The 21,057-nt window shown below is 42.4% G+C and overlaps 2 protein-coding genes across 2 annotated transcripts; one reads left to right on the forward strand and one right to left on the reverse strand.

The window, feature by feature from the left end:
- The first annotated feature begins 4,720 nt into the window (after positions 1-4,720).
- Positions 4,721-14,991, forward strand: aadac (arylacetamide deacetylase). The gene is made up of 5 exons (XM_071545352.1): positions 4,721-5,777; positions 7,387-7,615; positions 8,133-8,202; positions 10,183-10,354; positions 12,902-14,991. The coding sequence occupies exons 1-5, from the start codon at positions 5,637-5,639 to the stop codon at positions 13,526-13,528; spliced, it is 1,239 nt and encodes a 412-aa protein (XP_071401453.1). The 5' UTR covers positions 4,721-5,636; the 3' UTR covers positions 13,529-14,991.
- Positions 14,992-18,389: 3,398 nt separating this feature from the next.
- Positions 18,390-20,121, reverse strand: LOC139666228 (succinate receptor 1-like). The gene is made up of 2 exons (XM_071545359.1): positions 20,099-20,121; positions 18,390-19,814 (listed from the first exon to the last, which is right to left on the reverse strand). Exons 1-2 carry the CDS (start codon positions 20,099-20,101, stop codon positions 18,864-18,866), a joined length of 954 nt encoding a protein of 317 aa, XP_071401460.1. The 5' UTR covers positions 20,102-20,121; the 3' UTR covers positions 18,390-18,863.
- Between the last annotated feature and the right edge of the window lie 936 nt (positions 20,122-21,057).

Below are 21,057 nucleotides of genomic sequence, written 5' to 3' on the forward strand. Positions count from 1 at the left end.
ACCAACTGGTTCACATGAGTTGATCTCAAAGATAGCTTTTTTCCACATAGGAATCAATTCCTCCCACACAAAATTCCTCTGCTTTGCCCATCGCGATGTTTGTTATGAATACACTGAAGGAAATGAGAGAGAACACCATGTAAGCTAGCTACATCACACATTTGAATTAACATTAACTACATGCAGCATGTGATTTCTAATGAGAATCATACAGAAGTGCGTTGCTCAGCAGAAATTGAAGGGTACATGGGCTGAAGGGTAGAAACCCTTCGGTTTACCCTACGGTATTCTGTCTGTGTGGAGGTGGGGCTGGCCCTGTTGTTGAGACGGGAATATTGACTTGCATAGACGATATGCAAGACACACAATGGGTGCTTGCACAGCTGTCATCCATTGGTTATAGAGTAAACCACCTCAAGAGGAATCTCTCCTCCTCCCAGAACATACTGTTCCTAGGGTTGGAGTTAAACTCTGTTATTTTTATCAGCAGATTACATTTTATCATTCAGGGACTGCTAGTGTGGGGCAGCCAACACTTTCTGTCGTTACGCACAACCCATTCCAGACATTCTGAACATGGGTGCAGATCTGCTGTCAAGGGGAATCCCACTATTACAGGGAATGTCATTTACATCCCCAGATTGTGGAAATGTTGTGGCAGACATTCGGTAATGCAGCTGTAGATCTCTTTGCCTTGTACAAAACCATCCATTGTCATGTTCTCTCTATGGTTCAAGAACGTGCCTCTTGGCATAGACGTACTTTCCCACCTATGGTCCAATGTGCTTCTCTATGTGTTTCCCCCTCTCTGTCTCATCTCCACCATTCTAGCCACAGTGAGAGAGCAGAGCTTGACATTGATTCTAGTAGCACCCAGGTGGCGGAAATCACTGGGGCTGGCAGAAATAATCCCTCTCTTTTACGCACAGCCATGGGCTCTTCTGTTATGCACAGACCTCCTGTCTCAGCCGAATGGGAAATTCATCACAGATCAAGCCCAGATCGAGTGGCTCTCTGGGCTTGGCCCATGAGAGGCATGATGGATAAAGGCAAGTCCTTCTCTACCATCAAGGTCTACCTGGCAGCCTTCCCTGCTGATCATTTTAGTTTCAAAGACAGTGCAGTGGGACAGCAGCCCCTCATTCACAAATTCATGAAGGGTGCTTGCCAAAGTAATGCTGAAGACAGCATTCTGCACTGGCCTCAGCTAAGTGGGTCAGTGACCTCCATGCATTCCATCTCCATCTCTTGCGCGCAATATTCACCCCTAATATGGATAGGCTTTTCTTAAACCCAATCCGGACTTTATGCCTAAATGCTTCCCTGCATTCACGTATGAGGTGTTAGAGCTTGCCACTTTTCACCCATCACCTTTTTCCTCTTCGTGTAGCAAAGGCTATACATGCTGTGCGTGCTCTCCACACATACATGGGAAGGACTAAGTCTTTTGGAAACAGCAACTAGCTCTTTGTCACCTGGGCCCCCGCCTGCAAAGGGAAAGCTCTATCTAATCAGCAGCTGGCCCATTGGCTTGTGGAGGCTCTTGCCATGCATATGATTTAAAGAGGTTACCACCTCCCTCGGGTCTGAGGGTTCATTCTGTGGGAGGCATGGCTGCATCGTGGGCCCTATTCCATGGGGTCTCTGCAGGAAATCTGTTCAGCCACAAGCTGGGCAGATACCTTTGTGAGGTTCTACCGTCTGGATGCTACCAGGACTCCGGTGGCCCACTCAGTTCTAAGGGTGGGCTCTCTGTGAACCAGTAACCCCCCACCCCCCTTTTTTTTTGCTATGTGCTTTAGTACATGCCATTGTTCCTGGGCCTTTAACGTGTGGGGCACCCTGCTGCCCCCCCTGCTGGCTTGACAGTGTCTCACCTGTGAACATCAGGGCAATCTGGGAGTCTATATCTCTCCATAGGTGGACCTCAAACACAAAATGATGAAAGGCTTCTCTGAAACACTGAGTGGAGAGATCCACCAAAACTGCTCTGTTTGTCGTAGCGTAGCGCTGCAGTGCCCTATATGCCCTCCAGGAGGGCAGGGCCTCCTTGGGCATAGGACGCATGACTGTCAAAGCCACACTTGGTGTAATTGGATGCTTCTGCGGAGTTCATGTCACCTCCCCATAAGTGGATAAATCCACTCAAGGTTTCAGAGAACCGGGGTTATGACAGTAACCTAACATTTTCATCATACAAACCTCAATTTCGTAAAGTTATCCTCCACAGCGAGGGATAACTTTTCAGTATTTATCATAAGAATTCTCATCATGGTGGTCACTAACATATTTGGTTGGTTAAAAGTTGGCAGGCTACAAGACTGGCAAAACATGTCTGGCAAAAAATTCACTCCATTAGAATGGAACATAATGGTCTAGTAGCCTGACAACTTTTAACAAACCAAATCCAATATGGATATCTGATAATATCTGAGGATAACTTCACAAAATTGAGGTTTGTATGATGAAAACTGTATGTTTTTAGATCGCCAGGAACAAACAGTAAAAAGCTGCCTTACACAGCTCTTCTGACTGGTCGTGCAATCGCCTTAGTGCCATGTTTCTCCCACCTCACTCCCTCCTCAGTGTTTTGAAGCCACAGGTCTGCAGATCACTTTTGAAACAAATTCCTTTGCAAAACTTGTATCAAAAGTGAGAGTGGTACTCACACTCGAAAAATATATTCAAGAAAAGAAAAATACTTTTGAGCATATATCATATTACAAGTTTGCAGCTTCTATTCCATTCTTTCAAATATTGACATGCACATCTTTTCTGTTAATTCAAATTTAGGACACAGGTGTGTGAATATTTTCTCAGTGTAAATTACCACATGCAAGTCCTCAGGTGTTGTACTGTCATACTGTCATACACTTGCTTGAGGTTATCTATGCAAATACAGCAGTGTCATGATGTGCAAATGAAACACGTTAATCACTAATGGCTGAAGGAAGTTCCATTTTATTTGGCATTACACCCAAACATTCTGTTTTACCTGTGGACTATCATATTACAATATCATCCACCATCTCAAGGTGTTGAACAGAAAATGGTTCTTCTCCTAAGCTTAGCCTGAGCTCAGAATTGAATGCCTCCAGATGCCTCCTGCCATTCAGCCCATCCAGTTTCTCAGCGGGGGCTCTGCAAATTAAAACGTACTAATCATTAGCAGTGGAGGTCTGCATGGAATTCCTTAATTATAAGAATTTTATGTGCCTCTCTAGATGTGTTAATCAAGCTTGCACACACACAAAGGAATGAAAGTATCTGTATGTGCACACACACACATTCCCAGCATGCATGTACACAGGCATACACACATACACACACATTTTCACGCATGAACTCACATTCACACTCCAGTAGTGAAACTTCTTGTTGGAGCCATAAAAATTTCTTCAGACATTTTTATATCTGCCTGAGCTACCCCCACACACAGCAGGGTGTTGGGCAGCCACGTGGCATAGCATGGTGCCGCACGGCTCTAGATGAAGATAACAACCCCACCCCCACACCCTCTGACAGGTCCCCCCACCGACAAGACGCAAAGAGTGAAGAGAGCTCCATGAAAGTTTTATTAACCAACCGAGGTGGTCTCCTCCTCAAGCTGAGTGGAGGCCAGTGGTTGGAGGGGAAAAAAGAGGGAAGGAATTCAGGGGGGAATCCCGAAGTGTCTGAGGTGTGATTTGGTATTCTGAGGAGTGATTTAGTATTCCACTGCTCAGCACTGATCAGTCTCACAGAGGCTTTCACCATGCCCCCCTCACCCCGCATCCTCCAGCAACCCACCATGCCTCAGCAAAGTTTGATGGCTGATGGAAGGAGACACTTGCCTGCGCCTAAACACTGGCCAATTACAACTTCCAGTTTGACTCAGAGAAAGTTTGAAAAGATCGTGACGAGGGGGGAAACACAGAGTCACGTGGAGGCACATGGTTCAGGTCTCTGGGAGTTGAAACTTACTTAAGATACCTAACTAAAATACATAGTCTAAAAAGACGAACTCACTTCCAAACCAGAGAATATGCACAGGCTCTGAGGGAAAGTTTATAGAACGAGGCAGTAATCATCACAAGGGAAAATCTCTGTGAATAAATTAATATCATCAACCCATCACATGAGGATATGCGTATTTTTGTGTGCTTAGAAGCTTTTCCTTCTGTGAACTCTAATGCAGATGTAGGTTTGTCAGTAATGACTGGCCTTAGCAGACCCTACAATACTTGAATACTTGAGTCCTACAGGACTATACTACCTTTGCATGGGTTTTTCTACAAGGAAGTAATGTGGGTCCTGACCTGGAAAGGGTTGCACCTCTTGGAGATGTGGGCATGTGCCTAAACAACTCTTATGAAAGTTAAACTCTTATCAAAGTCAAGTTTTCTTATCATAGGTAAAATAATACTAATACAAAAACATTTCCCTCCTTCCTGCACTTACAACTCCTTTGTCAAACTCCTGCAGGAATTGGCTTCTCGTGCAGGGCTCCTTCTCAAACGTGAGAGCAGGAGAGTCATATTGCCCTGACAGCCAATCCAGTCTGTCGAAACGATGCATCTTATCTGGCACGGTCACCAATAATATAATTAGCTTAGGCTGCCGCACAACCATAACTGTTTAGCTGCTCTGCTGAGTCTCTTCCTTCTGCAGCGGCAGCAAGATTATGCGTCGCCATACTGATACTGAGGGCTTCTCCAAAGGTTCTCCCATTCCTAAAGCGACTTGGATATATATAGCCGAGGAAATAGAGGAATTACAAGCGGACTACCACCGATTAGGTGCAACAGAGGTGCAAAGTGCCGACGGATATCTCATACAGGGCGCACTGCTGACAACACTGTTTCAGTGCTTCAGCTGCAGAGTCCGGAGTGATTTCCCCTCACGAGGAATCACTATAATAGTCCTATAATATCTCTACAGAGACGTAAAGTATGTCTGGGGGCACTCAGTAGTGAGTTTATAGTGAGCTTATCATACTTTATGGAATTATTATTATTTTTTAAATATCCTATTACCATACTAGGCTATAGAATTTTATTTTAGAATTTTTAAATTACAGTAGCTGCATGATATTTTGAAGTTTTGCTGTGATATTTTTATAGTCGGCTAACCTATAAAATGTATTTATATTGAAACACTAGAAGAAAAAAAAAACTGCAAAGCTGGATGCGTTTACCACTGTTTATTTACAATCTTTGTGCATCAGTTACATCTTGGCAGAAAGTTCGGTCGCTCGTCCTGTTGAACCTGTGTGTCGTGGGGCGCCGTCTGCTCGGGAAGCACCTGAGGAATTTGCGGTGTGGGCCAAGGTGGGACGGCCTGCCTCGTGAGTAGCGGGGGGCGCTCCTGTCTCCGTGTCACGGACACTTTAATTAAATCTGCGGGACACACTCTGAGACACTGACATGCATTGGAGAACGCGCACGGGCAGCGTTAACCACGATGAGGAGCTCCGATCATGCACGCCGATAACCATCAAATGACACAAAACACGTGCTGTCATATTTAGCTGGCCTGTATCCAAAATTAATACCCAGATTAAGCTTTGCCGCGCACCGGACTGACTTGTTAAGCGCAGCTGACACCCTATTTCTCTCTGCACCCTGCAATCAGTTGCTGGGGACGCACGTTGTAAAATGAGGTTGGGAGGCATCTTTTTACTCGTCGCTCTCGGCTCCTTTACCGCTTATTATATTTATGAGCCCATTCCTGAAGAGATAGAGGAGAGATGGAAACTTATGCTGACCAACACTTTCTTCAGAAGTCTCAGCCACCTGGTAAGGACCAAAACCTTAGCCTTGTAGGATACTGGCGTTGCTGATTATTAGTTTGGCTATGTTATTCATAGTATGCCTAGGTTGCAAAGATAAAAATACATTTGTTTTTTTTTCTCTTATTTTATTTTATATGCAGATTAATGTATGAGCACATTATGTGTAGTAGCCTATTTTTGCTTTTTGCAATAGTTTGTTTTCTTAGGTTAGTTAATTTATCAGGTTAAACGTTTAATGTATTTTGCTGAGGTTGGCGTGTCGATAGACATGCTGGTTACACCAGATTATGTCAGATGCTAATCCATGTGTTGTATAGTCCTGCTCACCTGTTCTAAGAATAGAACCTATTAAGGAAATCGACTCTTTGTTTATGGCCGTTAGACGCCTCTGGTTTACTGTAGCCCATCCTGGTGCGCCTAATACAACTCTTTATAGGTTTAAAACGCTATTTCTAGGTACTTATATGGTTAGAAAATTTAGAATAGCCTATACGATTATATAGTTGGCTTTAATTTCACACCTTTGTCAGTCTAGTAAAACCTCAGCATACCTAATTGAAAGTGGAAATAGCGTTAGGCTACAGGACATTAGGCTCCCTTGCTAAAAAAAAAAGTCAAGACGTTAGTAAGGATTGGAATACCTACTATTGAATGTAAAATGCGCCTAAGTATGAAAAATCAAAGTACAAATTTAATATCCCTAGTAAGACGTTTTTATTTGAGTTGTAGGTACAGTACTGTTTTTGATATAGCCTAGACAGTTCCGATTTAGGTTTGCAGGTCTATATCCTTTGTGAATGAATTTTACTTTAATTCCGTTATAATACTCTTCTCTATTTATTGTTTAATTATAATTTAACATCTAATGCAGCAAAAGAAAGAGAAAGAGAGAGAGAGAGAGAGAGAGAGAGAGAGAGAGAGAATTGCTGCATCAGTCTGAGGGTTACACTGACTTTCAGATAGCAAGGACAACCTGAACGTTAGACAAGAGAAATTCTATTGTTCTGTTTTTTTTTTCTATTTTTACTTAAGCAAAAGAGAGTTTGAATGCTTGAGTTCAGACCAATCCACAGCTGCAACTCCAATTTTTATTTTCAGTCTGATAGCTGGTGGAGCTTAGAGTAGATGCCTCTCTCCTCAGTTTGTTGTGGTCACAGTATGTCAGCTCTCAGCTGATTTGCCTTATCTCAGCTGGTGACCGCCGGCTCACTGGACCTGAGTCACGCTCTTATGACTTATTATGCAGTTATGACTGTTGAAAACAACTTTGATGACTTTACTGGGCTATTAACATTCTACTGTACAGCATTCACATGACTACACTCTCCCTCCCTCCTTTATTGTGGTCACACAATTTAGCATCTTAGCTTTCTCTGAGGCTAGTGAGAGTTGTGAATATTATAGACTTTTAACTATGCTTGGTCAAGGTGGCCATTGTTTTAAAGTAGGGCAAACTGGAATATGTATTAACTTTATTACAATGCTATTATTTATTTACAATATTTATTACAATACAGCAATGCTGGCATGGGTTGGGTGATGTGAACAATGGTACATTCTGTAATCTGTCTTTCTTTGTCCATCCCTGTCTCTCTCTCTGTCTCTCTTTCCAGGCAGACTTCAGTGAATTAGTAGGGCTGAAGGACTACATGGGGGTGATGTACTTCATTACCCTGGCGGAAGGCGTAGTGCCTGTATCTGACGAGCGTGTCCAGGTGACAGAGGAGCACTTTGATGGAGTGGAGGTGGTGCTGTACCAGCCCAAGCAGCTGGCCAGCGACACTGAGCTCAGGAGAGCTGTCATATACCTGCATGGTGGAGGATGGTGTCTGGGCAGCTCCCGTGAGTAGAGGGGTAGAAGTGAGTTTGATGGATGGACGGGCACAGTAATCCCTCTGGTGCCATGAGAAAGCACTGCGAAATGTATTAATTATTTGACATGACAAGTGATTTTATAGTGTTAGACTCCCTGCGAGAGATAACACGACAGTATCATAAATAATAAATTCCTGTCAAACACAAGCCCTCCTCTCAACAGCTTCCTGAGGAAATAACACACCGTCTGCTGGAGCAGTAGGGATCTCAGAGGGAGGTTACCCATGCTAACCCAATACTAAAGACTTGACATGCGATTTGACACATCTCATGCTGTCCTTGCAATCTGTTGGACTGCTACAATAATTACAGTAACGGTGATCATGGGTATTTGTGTCTCAGCCAGGAAGTAGCGCTTGACGAGATGGCAGGTGCATCTCTCTTAGTCTAGATTTCCCTTCATGTGAAATTATGTGTAATAACTGGAATGGATGGAGGTAATTATTGTGACTCTGATATGTGTCTGTCCTGTGTGTCCATGCAGGGATGAGTCCGTACGATCTCCTGGCCAGAGAAATAGTCACTGAGCTAAACGCAGTGGTCCTTTCTGTAGAGTGAGTATTTCATACTGTACAGCCATTATGTACAGCTAATATAGCCTACTGCACAAAATGCTCAGAGTCCAGTCTGGGTAAAAATGACGATTAATTATTTCATTTGCATGTCAACAAGAGGTGAAAAGAGGTGAGGGGGCAGGACCGGTACGTATATTGTATAATGGTCAATAACTGGCAATGCATTTCTCTGGTTTGTGAGCATTGAGTTTTGATAGTTAAGACATGCTCCCCCCCCCCCCCCCCCCCCCCCTCTTGCACACACACACACACACACACACACACACACACAAAGTGTAGAGTTCTATTGTTATGTTCCAGTGTGCCTGTCCTTCCCCATTAGTCACAGGCCAGATGGAAGTGAAGATACAGTAGAGTGGAGCTGACAGGTTTTTATTAGGGTCTCGCCAGGCCTTCCCTGTCACAGCAACACTGACTCACTGGTTTGTTTCTTTGGTGTGTCTGTCTTTAACTTTGCTCCTCAAATACTGTAACTCTCTTGCCTAAGCCCCCCCCCCCCCCTCTAACTCCCTTCTCAGCTCTAGCAATCAATAATTGGGTGAGAAGGCAGAGTGGTTCAGGGATCCTATCAATTATAAAGTCAGATTCTCTATTTTGTCAGTGTAAAGTAACTTTGTTAGTTTCCATAGTGAGTGTGTGTTGGGGTGGGTTGTGTGTATTGCCTTATCTGCCTCATCCAAATTCCTGCCCACAATTTATCAAGGCTTCAATGATTAATTCTGATATTCCGGGCTCTGAAAGCCAACCATGTGTAATATTTGGCTTATAGATTGAAATACTTCATCTCATGAGTTTGCTGAGAGCTGAGTGATTGAGTCCCTGTGGAGTTTCCTGTGAGTTTGATGGTCATGGGTTGTGACAGGAGGTCATAGGCCACTGGAAAACAAGAAAAACTAATATTGTGAAATACTGTAGACTAAAGTTATCTTTAAGTTTTGATGTATATAGGACCTTATTTCAGCAGGATAAGCACAATTTTGCAACACAAAGTTGCAACACTGGATGTCAGCAACTTTGTAAGGTTTACATTTGGAACAAAGGTGGAGTGACTTAAGCCTTCAGATGAAGAGCCATATCCGGGACCTTTGAAATCCAATCACACAGCCAACATAAGTATGAATGGTTCACATCCCCTGAAAAATTAATTTTTATCAATGAATGCATATCACTCCACTCTTTAGGTCATGATATATAAAAACATTTCTGATATGAATCTTTAACTTAAACTTATTTTGTTTGCCAGTCACTGTTTTAGCTCACTGATAGGTTTATGTCCCCAAATGTTCATTTAAAGAATGACTATTTTATGTTTGCTAATTTTCCCCACTCATTTGATTTATCACATATTCTAGAAAAGTGGAAAAATTTCTCTGAAAAGATGATTATTTATAATGTGTTGAAGGTAGCCTGTGCAGGGCCCCATAAATAACACTGTCAAATGAACTGTGATAAAGACCATTTATTTTACACTCCACGGCCTGAGCGAGTGGTTTTCTGTTAGCATGCTTTATTATTTTTCATATCTGCTGCTTTTATGTATAATTTAATAGTCTTCCATCAGGGATTTAGATTAGATTTTAGAATCTAGCCCAAGTACTACCAAATATAGACAAATACAATACAAAGCTGAAAGCACAATTACAAACTAGTGTTTCTAATTGTGTCAACAAACTCATTTCAGTGATAGATTAGTGACAGAATTCTGCCCTGAAGGCCATGTTACACAGACAATGTTTTGAAGTAATGCAAATGGGACATTTGGTTCAATCTTCAATACATTTTATCCTTAAAGCCCTTAATGTTATCCCCCTTGATTTTGTTACATTTGCCAACCGTCATCCCTTGTGAAGGCCTTCTTGCCATTTCCATTGGCTCAAAATGCTGTTTGTGTGTCATGGCCTTCAAAGCTCCTATTTATTTATGGTATACCTTTTGTCTGCTCCCTTCTAACTTCATCAGGTACCGCCTGGCCCCTGCACACCACTTCCCTGTCCCGTATGAGGATGTTTACCGTGTGGTCAAACACTTCCTCCAGAAGGGGGTGCTGGCCCAGTACTCTGTGGATCCAGGACGCATCGCTGTGTCTGGGGACAGCGCAGGGGGGAACTTGGCAGCTGCAGTGTCCCAGCAGGTACTCAATCTCTTTTACCTTTTTGTTTTTAATGTCATCTCTGCTTTCCTGGTTCACATCATGTAGAGAGAGATAGCAAAGATGGGTCAGAGAGAGGAGGTGACATGACAAAGTTCATGAGCTGGATTCAAACCCACGTCAGGAGTTTGGATTACATTGTGTGCCTCGTATTCTCTTGAGCCACAAGAACATACCATGCTGGGTCTTAGGTGACCTTAAGTGATCTTTCATTGGCCCATCATGTGTAATACTGTTTAAAGTTGCTCTAATCCAGCCCAATGATCTTAAATTCTCAGATCATCAGCATTACTAGTGACCAGTAGTAAGTATTGCAAGCGTCAAAACCACTGTGATCTGACAGATTTAACAGATATTTCTGTGTTCTCAGAGTGTATTATATAGAAGCGTATAAAAGAGCTAGGGCCTCTGGGAATGAACAGTGGTTGAGTCGGCAGATATCGACTTGATTCTGGTTGGAGAATCAATAGATCAGAAGCTTCTTTATTCAAGGAGGTTTATTGAAACCTGCGGTGAGCGGAGGAAACCAGTGGCAGGGCAAACACATGTGTATGTGTGGGTGTGTGTGTGTGTGCATGCTCTGCAACGGCAGAAAAGAATAGGAGCTACAAATGTATCAGTATGAATGTATACAGGTATTACTGCAATGAAGAACAGCGATTCAACTCCAGTAGGATGTCTTGTCATTAACATTCAACATGACCAGCTCTGCATATCAACAGGTTACATATTCCCTTTAGTCTTAGCTGCCCATTAACTGCATATAAATGTACAAATACAACAATATCAGTGTTCAGTTTACAGGCTTGTTAATAGCCTGTTATTAACTGTTCCCACTATAAACATTAACAGAATAATGAGAATAGGTTTTACAATGTAACATGAATTTACGACAAGTGCTAGCATTTACGCTAAAGGGGTAATCAGCCAAAAATGCATATCAATTAGAATCCACATTGCACGCTAGCAAACATTGTTCCGACTTGCACATCAATTAATCCTTGAATGATGAGAAAACTAAATATGTCATTAAAGGACTGCTGCAGATTTAACAACGCAGAGTAACGTTGGAAAGCACTTACATGGTAGTCATTCACACACAAGCGATGAAAGAAAAGGACGAAAATGTCTGTGGGTTCTCAAACCACTTAGACTATAAAACTGCTTCCATGTGCCAGCAGTTCCAAGCGTGTGAGGTCATGGCTCAGCAGGGGTAGGGATAGGCTTTCTCACTCTCTCTCTCTCAAGTATTGGAAAGAATTAAAAGCCTGGTAGAAATGGCAAATAAAGGAAATTAGGTAAGTCAGGAGTTAAATTTTTAGTGCAAGTAGAGGATGAAGGTGGGGGGGTGCGAGGGCAGGGGAAATGAAGTGGCTCTTACAGAGATGAGTTTTTAGGTTACAGTAGAGGACAGGGAGTGAGTCTGTGTGCAGGGCCCTTTGGGCATGAAAAAATCCCCACCATATTCTTTGACATTCCGATCGGTAGTGGCTGGCATTTCATTGCGCATGAGATCCACCGAAGTGGATGAAAGGTAAAAAGTTTGAAAAATTGACTCTCAGTGCCGTGGGCTTCAGGCACCTGAACAGGTACAATATGGGAGCAGAGAGAAGGCCTGAGCAAAGCAGGGAGACGGGGTTTCTGAAGATGACAGCTTTGGAATGGAATCTGTCCTGATTGATTTCTTTGGGTTATGGGTGGCTGCATTGATAGCAGCCACAGATGGTCAGACCTATATGAAAATGTTCAGTACCTTTTCACAAATTACAAACACTACTTACCTACACAATGCACATATCAAAATGAATCACCAAATATTAGAGTGTTGGCTGGAAATGTATTCAATTAAAATAAAAACGGAAACTCAGTAACCTGCCAAGTGCCTTTGCCACCCTGAAGGTTCTCTAATCCGATCCACACAGAAAATCAGATACTTGACAGTTTATGAGTTCATTCATTATTTTAAATGTATTTATTTAATGTATTTTTTAAATGTATTTTAACACATAGAATATAGAAATCTCCTACACTAGTAAACAGCCAAAAAATGCCATGGTTCAAAACCTTGTTTCTCAGATTTTGATCTCAAAGAGTTGGCACATTCTGTGATTTCAGGGCATGCAGCTAAACAGAAAAGCATGGGACTGGATTGGCAAGAGAGTACATATCTCTTAAATTGGGCATCTTTTTGAAACTTTTAAATGATAAGTGTAATGATCCTTGACACTGTAACTTCAGCATAGCCTACAGGGCTGAATGTTTATTCACCAGCTCATTGACTATGAAGACAAAATGAGAAGACTGAGGGTGATGGATGACTGCCTCCAAAAGCAACCATAACTGATCCATGAGATCAGATTATGCTTGTTTATCATTGAATTTTTTCAGCTCATTTTTCACATATGTATGCCAATCACTTTCTCTCTCTCTCTCTCTCTCTCTCTCTCTCCCTCCCTCTCTCTCCCCCACCCCTCTCACCCTCCCTCCACCTCTCTCTCTCCTGATCGCTCTCTCTCCCTGCCTCCATAGTTACAGCAGGAGCCTGGGCAGCAGGTTCAGCTGAAGGCCCAAGCCCTGCTCTACCCCGTGCTGCAGGCTCTGGACCTCAACACCCCATCCTACCAGCAGAATCAGGACATGCCCATCCTGCCCCGCACCCTCATGGTGCGCTTCTGGAGTGAATACTTCACCAGCGACAAGGCCCTTTTCAGAGCCATGATGGCCAACACCCACAATAGCCCCGAGTCTGCCAGCCTGCTCAAGTTTGTCAACTGGAGCGCCTTCCTGCCCGAGTCTTACCACGGGAAGTACAACTACAGCGCTCCCGCTGTGGTGCAGGGAGCGGGAGGCGAGGGGGCGGGGACGGACGGGCCGTCTCGATCCATCGGCGACCCGAGGGCGTCGCCCCTTCTGGTTCCAGATGCAACCTTACGCTCTCTGCCCAAGGCCTACGTTCTGACATGCGAGTACGACGTTCTCCGGGATGATGGGATTATGTACGTCACGCGGCTGCGGGGTGCCGGCGTCGAGGTGACGCACGAACACTACGACACTGGATTCCACGGAGCGCTGATGTTCACGGTGTGGCCCACCGACTTCCTGATTGCACGCCGCATGACGGACAACTATGTCAAGTGGCTCAAAGAAAACTTGTAGAAAAGAGAGGAGGAAAAGTGTCATCGACTCTCAATGTTCATTCCTGTGTTTGCAGACAATGCACCAGTGGTTGTTTGGGTGCTTCATTTTTTTTTTCCTGTCCTTTGGTTTTCAACTTTTTAATCTTTCATTGATTTTTTTTTTTTTGGGTTATGCTTTTATTTTTCTGTAAATATATTAAAGTCACACATTTAACATTTTTCCACTCTTTTGCATCGCACCACACCAGAGGTATTAGAGTATCGAGGGGTTTTGGAATCCAGAATAAATCTTGATAAAGCAGAAAATTTCCCCTGGCATTTTTAGAGAAGCAAATGATGATATTCAGTTAGGCCAAAGTTGACATAATCATTGCAGCTGATAATCCTAAGCCTAAAAGGGCTTGATTGTTCAAGTCATGTTTTTCATATTAGATTATTGTTTAATTTGTTCTCACAGGGTTTCTTCCTGCCATTACATCAAAGAATGGCATGTGGTAGGCTGTTAACTACAGCATTTATGTTTTGTTCTAGGAAAGAATTAGCCTTACTTGCTTACTTACGAAATCCATACAAATGTGGCACGAAGAAACTTGTATGGCTATGCTCACAAAGATGACTAAAATTGCGGTGTGAATGGTGTCTTTATGTCCACAACAGGTTCTTGCATCTAGTCTCATTTCCAAATACTCATACTAACAAATGTGTGACAAGTCTACGCATGCTTTGTAAAGGCTGTGTGCATCGGGACTTCCTGGAGTTTCAACAGTTGCATTTTGAGGAAATATGTTTGTGAACATTGTGTAACAGTAACAAGTCTTTGTGATTCCCAGACTATAGACTGTTAGTCTTTCGTCCTCTATTCTATAATACAGTATGTGATAGAGGTTAGGTTGCATTGATCTCCTTGCCCCAAGGCCCAGCCATCATGTGAGGTGGACTTAAGCTATTCACGTGTCTCAGTCTCTCTCTTTCTAATGTCATATGTTATCTCTCTCTCTCTCTCTCTCTCTCTCTCCCTCCATCTCTCTCTCTGTGGTTCATCCTGTGACTTCTCTGCACATGGGATGACTATCTAACAGATAACAGAGACATGGAGAGGTTACGAAAAACAATCCCCTTCGTATGCCTGTTTGAGTGTTTGTGGTTAACAAAATGTACTCTTTTCCAACCTTTGAGGTTGAAACAAAGAGTCAGCATTGATATGAAACAGTCGTAGCTTTCAGCCATTCTGTTCTTTGAATGTCTTCCAGAGTGTTCTGCGCTATCCGCTCCCCATCTGTACCAAGGAAACACGCTGTCTCAGAAACTACATTTAACCTTTCAAATGAACACAGCTGTTATTCATCTCAGAAACCTGACTGTTTTGCTTAAGCACTGCTCCATACTCCTTACTTGTAAATATGATTGTTTATTTTTATGTCTTTGGTTCCCTCTGGATATGAAGAGCATAAGATATGTGTAATTTTCTGACAATAAATTGACCCAACCTCTCACAACTGATTAATCTTATTTGTGTGTGTGTGTTTGTGTGTGTGTGTGTGTGTGTGTGTGTGTGTGTGTGTGTGTGTGGAGACGAAGGAGAGGAGGACAAACAAGAATGAGGAGAAAGATGAATACAAGTGTATAGACACAGTATAGGAACTACTATAAGATATGATACTGGATGTGAACAGAATGATTGGCTGAGAGGGATATGCTGTATAGACAGACAGGCAAAAACCAAATCCTCTTGGCGCCGCTTAGGTGAAGCATTTCCTGTTGGATCAGTTGTCTGACGGTTCAGAGAGTGGAGGGAAAGAAAAAGATAGAGCACAGTTGATCTGCAAAGGTACTAGAGTCTGTGTGTCTACCACTACACACACCTACACACACTCTTCTAAAGAGGTTGGAAAAACCATGTTGTTTTTTTCCAGATGGCAGAGAGGATGATGCATGAGTGCGAACAGACCATTTATATAAAGAGATGATTCAAATAGGCCAACCTCCTTCATCAGGACACATACACAAACCACTCCACGCCTTCCCCTTCTGGGCATACAGTGGACTACTTACTATGCTATGCTGATCAGTGAATAACAACATATTCTTCTGTATCCTGGTTTTAGAGGCAGAGTTAGGAGCAAGGATATTATATATGAGTTTGCGCGTGCATTTGTGCGTGCGTGCGCGTGTCTACATGTGTGTATTTATCCCTCTGTACATGAAAGCTAGATCCTATAAGAAATGGTGGCACTGTTCCCAAATTCCTACAATTCTATGGAGGGATAATAACAGCAGCGTGAAATGGATTAAGACAGACAATTCCTGAAAAGCGTTGATAATGTATGGTGCCTTTGTAAGGATTACACCTACATACAGTATAGAATGTGCACAAACACTTAAACGTGTTGCACACACACAGGAATGTGCACACGAATAAGCATGCACACATGCACGTACACACACGCACACACACGCACACACACGCACACACACACACACACAGAGATCATGCAAATAAACACTTTGCTTTTAGGTTTAGTCCACCACTGTAGCAAGGGCTTGAAAATAAACCATGTCATTTCCATGGCAAGTTTGAATACACATTTGGCTAGACTTGTAGTCAGGCAAGATAGATTTATTTTCATTATGGATGCCACGTCCCAGAATAATGTTGATGACTATCATTCCATCGTTCACATATCCATTTTCAGAGATTAATAGATTAACATTACAACAACATTACTGCTTAGAATAAACACTTTATTTAAGGAACCATAAAAGGTGGTGTTGTGTGTCACGCACGACACACAACACCACCTTTGCCAGCGATCATCATCCGCAGCATGTGCACTCTATTGTCCTTGCTGCCAAAGTTGATTTAATTGTCTCAGTTACCTTACTGAATTATTTTCCCGATGTATTATCATATTTTATCACTATACTATTATAGTGTAACACAGAGCTTCACGTTCTGCATTATTCCAAATGTACTTTTCTGCTGCTCTATCTCAATCCATCTCCTCATGGATTTGATTATAAAACTTGAAATGCACACACAACAAACACTGCCAAAAGGATTCATCCTTCCTTCTTTTCTTTCCTTCATTCATCCAGGAAAATATAAGTGATGCCAATGTAAATGAAATGATAGATCAGGCATGGTGCGGTATAACCGATCAGTCAGGGTTGAAAGAAAGCGCTTGTGTTGTTGTGTTCTGTTGTGTTCTGTTGTGTTAAAGTCCTATGACTATGAAGTTGTTGGTAAGTGTGTGTGTGTGTGTGTACTGAGGATTCAGGGCATTAAGCAGTCCAACATGAAGGAACCTTAAGTGAGGGCTGGGACCTCATGATGACTTTAAGAAAGATGAGCTTTGTGGAAAAAGCATTTTATGTTGTGTCAAAACAGGAGCCTAAGTCAATATTTTCAGTACTACACATACATTTTTTTCAACAGATGAAATTTTTCCAAGGTATGGATCTGTTTCTAATCCTAGGTCAAAAGTGATTGATGGGATGCAGGAGAGAGATAGAGAAGAAAAGTGTGTTTTTCATTAAATATTTTTCTTGAGGTCCCACAGGCTCAGTGTTTCAATACTGCAAATACAAAAAAACAGTATGAAAGAACAAGGACTGCTGTGATGGCAGTAGTGGTGTTTGTGTGTGTGGGAGTGTGTGTATGGGAGCAGAAAGTAAGTATCTCAAGGCTGACACTACCACACATCCACACATTGAAAACACACACACACACACACACACACACACACACACACACACACACACACACACACACACACACACACACACATACACACTCTCATGCAAACAAAATGAATGACATGCAATTACGTCTCTACCAAATACTCTCTGGAGAGAGTCATCAAAACCTTCCCTTATCTAATACTCTGCATGTCAGTTAGCTGTGTGTGAGATTTCCATTTGATTTCCCTGAAGTGCTGACACTACTCAGGGAATGGCAAAAGAAAGCTTTTTGGGAAAACATGGAAGAGCTTCAGTTATGGAAATCTTGGTGACAGCTGTTGATGATTCAGTTGAAAAGATCATAACAGCAATGTAATACAAGGTCAGAGCACGCTGAGAGCAGTTGAATCCATGAGAAACAAAGACAAAGGATATCAAATAATCACACATTGTTTTCCTTGTCTGATTTTCAGCATGGTGTTAGCGTCCTCCTTTAGTATGTGTGAAGGATAACAAACATGCACTTTTCCCAATGTTTGAGTTGTTGTATAAAATCTTGTCTAAAAACATGCACATGGCCAAGATTTAGAGAAGCTGTAGTGAAAACATAGCTGTTCTCAGAAATAATCAGACAAATCACCTCGTCTTTCACATAGATACCAAGAAATACAAAATAATTTTATGTTACAGGGTCAACGAAAAATTCCACCAAAGCATTGGTAATAGTTTTTAGAGAGGGCTTGGGAGAGGGGATATAGTTCAGGCGGATAATTTCCTGAGCATGTTGCAATCCAGTGTTTTTGGCCAAAGTTGCACTGACTAACCATAGGTGGGCAGCGTTGTTGTTTTTAATGAACAAGCCTTGCAATGAAGAAAAACGGTTTCAGTAATAGTTTTACAATTTGGTAGTTTATATAAAAACAGTATTTTTTTTCCCCATTCCCAGAAATGCTAGGGTCCAAGTCCTACAGATGACAGCAAAAAGAACAAATGATGATATCATTTTGACATATTAATGTCAAAAGATATTGGACATAATAATATCTGCTTTCCATTAAACTGACAGAGTGCATTATTCTTTAACAATGCTTTACTTGCTAGCTTCAAAAACAACTTTGGTAGAAAAAGATATAGAGAAAGAGAGAGGTAGATGAGAGACAGAAACAGACAGAAGAGAAAGGCTCATTTATACTTCGGTCTGCTTTATTAAAAAGTGACACAATTACAAAAACCTCTGACCATCAATTTTTTACATTTTTACATAGTTGGTCCCCTAGTCTTAGGTCCCCCTGTTCAACAAGGTCATAGCTGATGTTGTGAATATCCTGCTTTGTCTGTATCACTTATTATTATGTTATTATTCTTAAGTGTAATATACTGCTACTGATGGTCCACATTATTAGTAAGAGTGACAAACATGCTGTGCTAGGACCAGAGACGTCATGTCAGGATGATAATACCTGGACACTGTGATGATCTAAGCAGTCTTTAATAAATGTATTGCATTTATTTCAGTGATTTAGAATTGAACTAATACAAAACAGCAGAATTGAACTAATGCAAAACAACAGAAATAGATAGTGTGAAAAACAAAATACAATAAAGGCAGAGCTTGTGTAGGTATGTGTGTGCATATGTAAGTTAGCAGTGTGTGTGTGTGTGTGTTTGTGATATCATGCTGGGTCCCTGTGCCGTCTTGTCTTGCTGAGCAGCTCTCTCAGTTTAGTTAATAGGAGCTCTCTGAACTGATCCCCCATGAGGAAGTAGAAGACAGGGTTGATAACGCTGTGGAGGAAGGCGAATGGGCGGGTGAAGATGTACAGCCCTTCTATATAAATCTTCGTACACCGCTCCAGCCCTGCCCAGTCCTGCCCTGACACTATTCTGACGTTCCTCATCACATGGTAGGGAGTGTAGAGAACCAGGAACATGACAGCTGCTGCTGTAACAACCCGGAGAGGCCTCTTGTAGGAAGTGGTCCGGCGTGGTAGAGCCCCTTCCTGGGCACGTAAGAGATGCGCTATTTTGTAGGAGGACAGACAAAGCCCAAGCAGAGGGAGAATGTAACCAGTCAGGGTTAGCCCCAGGCTGTAGCCTGCTGTATTGATGTCCCCTTTTAGGCTGGCAAAATCGTGGCAGAGACTCCAGTTTCCCCTCTTCAGGTCCTGGAACATCAACGCTATCAGCGGAGCCACTTGCACGTTGACTGCTAACCAGCTCAGCCCCGTCACCACCAGCGCCGCCCGTGGTCTCAGCAGGAAGTGGTTCCGTGTTGGATGTCTAATGAGCAGGAAGCGGTCCATGCTGACCCAGACCATGAAGAGGATGGAGGAGTAGAGATTGACATGCAGGACATAGCGGTTGATGACGCAAGCGTAGGGACTGGTTTCTGACTGTCTGTTTGAGTAGAGGTAGGAAAGGCGTGGCAGTGTGCAGAGGAAAATAAGGTCCGAAACGGCCAGGTTGAACAGGTAAATATTGATGCTTCGCCACTCAGGCAAGCAAAGCACATAACCAAGGACCACCAACAGGTTGCCAGGGAAACCGACGCAGAACTCGATACCATAGAATGGCGAAAGGTAGTACAGCTCCAGTATCTCATCTAGCTGTGGGCAACTGGACATCTAGAGAGGAGACAGAAGAGAAGAGAAGAGAAGAGTGGGAGGGTTGGGGTCAGACGAGAGGAGAGGGGGAGTAATAATAGTGAGACAAATCTTCTGACCAGGAGCTGTGAACTTCAAAGACTTAAAATTATTTTCTAATACTGTAATAGAAGAATTTCACATTTTTTTCAGTAACTGATACAGTATATGCTAATTGTGTTTTTTGTCCAATTCTACATTATATTCAAATCTAATCCAATTCTACAGTATATCGTAAATAGTGCAGATGTTAGAAGAAATCTTACCATGCTGTTATGTTGCTAGTAGCAATAAAATGGAAGGGGTGCTGCTCTTGTGGCGACCAACAGCAGGTGAAGCCACTACCTGTTGACACACCAACACTGAGTGGTGAGGGTGCTGGTGTGTCTAATAAGACAGGGCTGGAAAAACTGAAAGCAATGGCAATTCTCTTTGCTCTGAGAACACACAGGCACTTCATTTGCATATTATTACAAGGCGATGCAAACCAATAAGGCGCCTAAATAATATAATAAGATAAATGTGCCAGTCTGCGTTGTGTAGGCCTATCTTTACATATTCACATTATGTTTGTTTTGCAACTATTCTGGATAGTGCAGTTACGAAGGTCAGGCATCATGATGAGCCATTGAATACCTGCATGGAAATTATAGCGTGGGCTACAGTACCCAGGGCAAAGTACAATACATCTAATTACACTTTTGCAACATTATATGGGCCAACATGGAAAATTAAATATGATGCCTGCTTGTTAACATAATATTAGTCACATGTTCCACACATACAGGAAACAATTAATTACAATGTTCAACAGAAGGCAGAACAAAATATTAAAAGTTATTTAACTCACTAGAGGAGTTAAAATGTGTTCTCTACGCTCTTTTTTTTATATAGATGTCTTTTAAAGTGTTTTCATGTCCAGTAGTTTTTTGGAAACAAAACATAACTGTCAGCAGGTGTCCAAAGTTAAGTAGCCCATTGTTTTGAAATGGAAGAGCTCTTGTTGGATAGTATCAATAGTTATGTATTGTAACTCTAATTCTATGATCACAGGCGGAGCCATCTAATGGGGCTCTATTGGAATCCCAGGTGGTCTCAGGCCAAAAATTGCATCTATGTGCCTCTAACTTGCCACCACTTCTTTATTGGCTTCAAAATTCACCCGAGTTTTGGCCGCTTGACTTGGACACATTATCAGTGATGCAACCTGGGGCCATTGGGTGTT

This window comes from Centroberyx affinis, unplaced genomic scaffold, assembly GCF_046629955.1.
Source record: "Centroberyx affinis isolate AG114_WGS23_722 - 3 ecotype Tasmania unplaced genomic scaffold, CSIRO-AGI_Caff_v1 ptg004889l_1, whole genome shotgun sequence".
Lineage (NCBI taxonomy): Eukaryota > Metazoa > Chordata > Actinopteri > Beryciformes > Berycidae > Centroberyx > Centroberyx affinis.